Below are 6486 nucleotides of genomic sequence, written 5' to 3'. Positions count from 1 at the left end.
TAATGCTGGAAGACCCTGTCATGACAGAATTAATAAAATCCTCATGCTTTTACATCAGCTGTGGTATGAGAGGTGGTCTCTGGGAGCGACTCCTCCTTGGTGTTTGGACTCAAGGGTCCAACAAAATCACAGGCAAGTATGGCCATACCTGGCTGGAAGTTGAGAGTATGGAGTTTATATACCTCAGAAAGGAAAGAGCACAGAGATGGGAGAGAGAGCTCTGTAGCCCAGGCTGGTCTGAAACTCACAATGTAGTCCATGCTGGCATGGAGTTTATGGCAATTCTTCTGCATCACTGTCTTGAATGCTGGGACTCTAAGTGTAAGCAACCACATCGGGCTCACAATTCCCAAATTTACACGCTCAGGCTTAGGTTCATTTCCAGTACTGAACTGCATATATGACACCATTACTATTCTATCTTGGAAAAGTATCAAACTGACCCTGAGGCCCCTAAACCTCCTATCCTTACAGCCTTCACACACTGGAGACAGCAAATCTAATGATCTAGTGACCCTGAAGTCCGAGCCTCTCTGGAGGCTGTTTTGAGCCACGAAACATCTAGGGCAGTAAGGATGGATGATGGAATAAATAAGATGAATTCCCCACAAAGAATGTTAAGCTTCATTTTCTGTCGCCAGCTCAGAAAACGATCTTGGTAGGAAGTATTTGAAAAAGACAAACCAAAAGAACAGCTGCACAACAGGATCCACACAAAGTTGCAAGAACCCTAAGATGGGCAAATCTTTTTCCTCCCAAATTTCTCCGGATGAACAACAGCAGTCTTACCCCTGTTCCTAGGTCCTCTCCCACAAATTCCGTCCTCTAGATGTCCCCGCATTTGAGGGAAACTGGGACCTTTGAGTGCCTTTCACACTAGGTGCGCCTTTTATTCTAGATGCGCTCCCCGTTTGGTCGGACGAGTGGGAAAAAACTACATTACCCAGAAGACTATGCTGCGCGCGGGCCCAATAATAGACCAGAACGGAGTGCACTCCCGGTTATTCGCCTCTGATGCCATTTGCCTCCGCACATCGGTTCCCAAAGGGCTTAAGTTATCTGAACATCGGGAATCTAGGGTCAGTTTCCAAGTCTGTGGCGGGATTCGAAAAGGACCGGAACGTAAAACTTCCGCGGAAGCCCGCACGACCCTGTGTGGTCTGGTCCTCCTGAGGACCGCAACCTCTCAGTCTCGCCCTAAGGGCAACGGTTCGGGCAGGTTCGTCATTTTCACGGAAGATCCCGAGGTCCCGAGTACAGCCGGTTTCCGTGGTCACCAGGCTAACGCCGGATGCGCTTTGGGAGCTTCAGCCGAGGCCTGCAGGGCGCTCGATTTTCCCCACTTCCCCCAAAAGAGTCTAACTATGGCGGCCTGGAAGAGCCACCCGCAGGTTAGTGGACTGTGAGCTTTAAATCACTGATCAGGGAACCGAGAAGGCCCCCTGGGTGGAACTCTACTGTTGTCATTCTTTTGGGTCCACGGATGCTTCCGAAAGAAGCTCGGTTTGAACTGTAATTTCCGAAAGGAAGCTGCTCTAGAACGCCAGTGACTGTGGAGGGACTGGAATGTTGCGGGTCAAGAGCCTGTTTACTAATTATCTTGGGCTATCTTTAGCCACCTAGAGCAGAGGTTTCTCCACTGGGCTCTAACCTACCTGCCTGAAGTGAGTGTATTTGAAAAGTTATCGTTATTTATGTTATTTATGTCCTTTGTTCTGTATCTTAAAACTTTTGAAACAACAACAACAAAAAATCAGTAAAATGACATTTTGCCGGATGGTGGTGGCACACGCCTTTAATCCCAGCACTGGAGGCAGAGGCAGGTGGATTTCTGTGAGTTCGAGGCCATCCTGGTCTACAAGAGCTAGTTCCGGGAAAAAAAAAAACAAAACAAAACAAAAAGAAAAAAAAAAGAAAGAAAAAAGAAAGAAAAAACAAAACAAAAACAAAATCGTTTGGAACATGGCATTTGGGTTAGCCTAAATCTGAGTTCCAGGACCATGGATAGCTTCAGAATAAACTCTTGGATTTGAGGTGAGAGCCGTGTTTTTTACATTGTCATTGGTAGGTAAGCCGTTGCTAGAGTATATGTTGCTTCCTCTGCGGTGTCAAGTCATACTTATGCTTCCTGCTGTGCTGTAAGGATCCACCAAGACTGACCAGGCGTCTGCGCAGCAATACTGGTTTAAGAAAGTCACTGAAGGTTAGGGTATTCTAGGTAGGGAGATGTACCTGGTATTATTTATCCTTGACCATCATGTTCCCCATTTTTGAAGTGTCCTAACATGAGGGGCAGGGCTGTCAGAATCCTGCAAGGAAAAAGGTAGACATCTCATTGTGAAATTCCCCTAGGAATCTAGGAGGCCTAAGAAAGGTCTAGACCACAGGGGAAGCTGGTTGGGACGTTGTCTCAAGTAGCTGCTAGTACCTTTCTTGTTCTTGTATTTCAACAAGGTCTTACTTGTGTAGCCCAGTCTGGCTTCAAATTTGAAATTCCTTATCCGATCCCCTAAAGCTGGGATTACAGGTGTGAACTGCCACAACCAACTCAGGTACATTCGTAATGAAGACAGGTATAAACCTTGCTTTGTCTAGCCATGTCAGAGGGTGTTTTTCAGAGGTGATTAAATGGGTTTGTCAGAAAAAAAAAAGAGTGGAAACACTCCACAAACTCCCGAATTTTTAAAAAATCTTCCTTAAATGATAGCATGTGTTAGCATAAAGGTATGTGCACGTGAGTACTGTGCCCTCCAAGGCCAGAATAGGCCCTGCGAAGCCTGGAGCTGGAGACACTGCGGGGGGGGGGGGGTGCTGGGAACAATCTCAGCAGCTCTCCAGCTCTGCATCTTGGTTTTGAATAAGCTTGTTACTTTAGATTCTCCTTGAGATTAATGGAGTATCAGAATTACTCTTAGAACAACCTTAAACCAGTGTGCCATCCTTGCCTGCGGTCTATGATGTGTGGCCCCTGGTGAGCTGGCCAAGGTCCTTTAGCTTCCGGCACTCACTGTGATGTGACGATCTGATGATGGTGACCGCAGAGGCTGTGGGAAATTAAGAGCATTTTCATTGTGAGCACTGGAGACCTTCTCTTTTAAAAATTCCTGTTGTCGGGGCTGGAGAGATGGCTCAGTGGTTAAGAGCACTGGCAGATCTTCTAGAGGTCCCGGGTTTAATTCCCAGCACCCACATGGCTGCTCACAGCTGTCTGCAACTCCAGTTCAGGAGGATCTGGCATTCTCATAAAGACAGACAGGCATCAATGCAGGTAAAAAACATCTGTGCACATAAAAATAAGTAAATTTTTAAAAATTCCTGTTGTCAGATAGAAATGTTTTGTTTGTACAGTTTTTAGTGTGTATGCGTACATGTGTAAGGAGATCAGAGGACAGCCTACAGGAGTTGTGAAGCCGTGCTGGATTCAGTGCGCCATCCTGGCTGCCTTAAATGCAGTTGCTGTGAGCATCACGAAGAAGCTCTGCTCGTGCCTGTACTGTGTCCCCTTCGCATCTTCATTCTCTTCATTTCCTAGACTCCTTGCTGTCCGCATTTCAAAGTCTATGTGTTTTTGTTGTCTGTCCTTCTGACTTTGTTTGAGGCAGTGATCTTTTTTATTTCCTGAAACAGGGTTTCTCTGTAACTTTGGAGCCTGTCCTGGAACTAGCTCTTGTAGCCCAAGCTGGCCTCGAACTCACAGAGATCCTCCTGCCTCTGCCTCTCAAGAACTGGGATTAAAGGCCTGCGACACCACCGCCTGGCTGAAGCAGTAATCTTTTCACCTGTATTTATTTGTTTATTTTGTTTTTTACTTTATTTATGGGGTGTGTGTGTGCCTGTATGTAACAGCCTGAGTGTAGAGGTCAGAGGACAGCTTTAGGGCGTCAGATTCTCTTCTTACCATGAGTTGCAGGAGTCGAACTCAGTGGGCAAACTTAGCAGCAAGTGTCCTAACCACTGAGCATCTTGCCAGCCCAGTTCGTTTCTTTTTTGTTCTTGTTTTTGAGATAGAATCTCATGTAGCACAGGCTGGCCTTAAGTTTGCTGTGTAGCCCAGGCTGGCTTTGAAATAGTAGCAATCTTCCTGCCTTCAGCCTTGAAGTTTTGGGGCTAAGAGGTGTGAACTGTCAGCCTCTGATCACTCTTAACACGGGACGCTTCTCTCCTTACACCTCTGTGTTCTCCAAGCATTATCTCCCTAACCTTGAAACCCACCATGAAGCATAGGTAACCTGTGTGGTTTGGGCCTTTATCGCTCTTAATCTGTTTCAGTGAGGCAGAGTCTAGTTCCTCTCATTGAACCTCAAGGCTAACACTGTACCTGTTTGACTTGGCAAGGTGTCTCTGACCTTTGAAGATGTAGCCGTGGCTTTCACCCCGGAGGAGTGGGGGCAGCTGGACCCTGCTCAGAAGACTCTGTACCAAGAGGTGATGCTGGAGATCTCTGGGTTCCTGGTGTCTCTGGGTAAGGCTTTCTACTCTACTTTAAAAAACATTTTATTTATTTTGTATACATGTAGTATGTGGTATACATATGCTGTATGTGGATCAAAGGGCAACTTGCAGAAACTAGTGCTCTCTTTCAACCATGTGGGTGCTAGGAATCAAACTGGTTGTCAGGCTTGGTGGCTAGCAACTTAGCCATCTTGCAAGCCCCCATCCTACCCTGCCCCACCTTTTTAAAAGTAGGATCCTCTCACTCTGCAGCTCAGGCTGACCCAAAATTACACTATGACCTCAAAGCCAGCCTAGTCTACAAAATGAGTCCCAGGATACCCAGACTGTTACACAGAGAAACCTTGTGTCAATACCCCCTCCCCAAAAAAAGAAAGAAATGAAAAAAATAAAACATACATTACATTTTAAAATGTTTGTGTGCACACACGTGTGCGTGCATGCTACAGTGTGTGGCGGTCAGAGAACAAGTTGTGGGACCTGATTCTCTTCCTTCCACCATGTGAGTCCAGGAATCAAACTCAGGTCCTGCCTCAGTTTTTTGTTTGTTTGGTTTTGGTTTTTCTTTTTTCTTTTTTTTTTAATTGATATTTATTGAGCTCTACATTTTTCTCTGCTCCCCTCCCTGCTTCTCCCCTCCCCCTTCAACCCTTCCCCAAGGTCCCCATGCTCCCACTTTACTCAGGAGATCTTGTCTTTTTCTACTTTCTACTTCCCATGTAGATTAGATCTATGTAATTCTCTCTTAGTGTCCACATTGTTGTCTAAGTTCCCTGGGATTGTGGTTTGTAGGCTGGCTTTCTTTGCCTTATGTTTAAAAACCACCTATGAATGAGTACATGTGATAATTGTCTTTCTGTGTTTGGGTTACCTCACTCAAAATAATGTTTTCTAGCTCCATCCATTTTCCTGCAAAATTCAAGTTGTCATTATTTTTTCTGCTGTGTAGTACTCCATCGTGTAAATATACCACATTTTCCTTATCCATTCTTTAGTTGAGGGCATTTAGGTTGTTTCCAGGTTCTGTCTATGACAAACAAAGCTGCTGTGAACATAGTTGAGCATATGTCCTTGTGGCATGATTGAGCATCCTTTGGATATATACCCAAAAGTGGTATTATTGGGTCTTGAGGAAAGTTGTTTCCTAATTTTCTGAGAAATTGTCACACTGACATCCAAAGGGGTTGTACCAGCTTGTATTCCCACCAGCAATGCAGAAGTGTTCCCTTTTCCCCACAACCTCTCCAGCATAAGTTGTCATCAGTGTTTTTGATCTTGACCATTCTTACATGTGTAACATGGAATCTCAGAGTTGTTTGATTTGCATTTCTCTGATGACTAAGGATGTTGAACATTTCCTTAAGTGTCTTTCAGCCATTTTAGATTCCTCTGAGAGTTCTCTGTTTAGGTCTGTACTCCATTTTTTTATTGGATTATGTGATCTTTTGGTGTCCAATTTCTTGAGTTGTTTGTATATTTTGGAGATGAGCCCTCTGATGTGGGGTTAGTGAAGATCTTTTCCCATTCTGTACTCAGTTTTGGCAGCAGCACCTTTACTGACTGAGTGATTGTGCCAGCCAAATGTCGGTTTCTGACGAACTGTTTAGTATGGAGTAGCAAACTTATAGCTTCTGAGTTATGTTTCACCTTTTTTGTGTAGATGGGAGCAGCTTCATTCCAAGGTCTGGGCCAAATCCTGTGAGATGGAGGGTCTTTATCTTGTTTCATCAATATCTTTGCGTGCTTTTTTTGTTCTCCCTGAAGGGTGTCCTGTTCCCGCACTGAAGCTACTGGAACAAGGGCAGGAACCATGGGCAGTGGCAAAGTCCCTCTCCCAAAGCACTTGTTCAGGTAAGAATCCAGGAGGAAGGGTCTCGAGGTCGGACAGGGGTGTCCTGGGAAGAGTCCAGGAGGAAGGGTCTGTTCCTGGTGTCTCTGCGTAAGGCTTTCTACTCTACTTTAAAAAATATTTTATTTATTTTGTATACATGTAGTATGTGGTATACATATGCTGTATGTGGATCAAAGGGCAAC

At 45.1% G+C, this 6486-nt stretch overlaps 1 protein-coding gene across 1 annotated transcript in view; it reads left to right on the top strand.

Annotated features, from left to right (window-relative positions):
- The first annotated feature begins 953 nt into the window (after positions 1–953).
- LOC101988216 (zinc finger protein 264-like) overlaps positions 954–6486 on the top strand; it is an 11826-nt gene continuing 6293 nt past the window's right edge. The window contains exons 1-3 of the mRNA XM_013354540.2: positions 954–1391; positions 4336–4462; positions 6217–6303. Of these exons, the coding sequence (XP_013209994.2) occupies positions 954–1391; positions 4336–4462; positions 6217–6303 (652 nt within the window). The remainder of the gene's footprint in view (positions 1392–4335; positions 4463–6216; positions 6304–6486) is intronic.

The sequence above is a fragment of the Microtus ochrogaster genome, unplaced genomic scaffold, assembly GCF_000317375.1.
Source record: "Microtus ochrogaster isolate Prairie Vole_2 unplaced genomic scaffold, MicOch1.0 UNK47, whole genome shotgun sequence".
In the NCBI taxonomy this organism is placed as follows: Eukaryota; Metazoa; Chordata; class Mammalia; order Rodentia; family Cricetidae; genus Microtus; species Microtus ochrogaster.
Note: the sequence above shows the minus strand (reverse complement) of the source record. Positions and strands in the feature narration are given on the sequence as shown.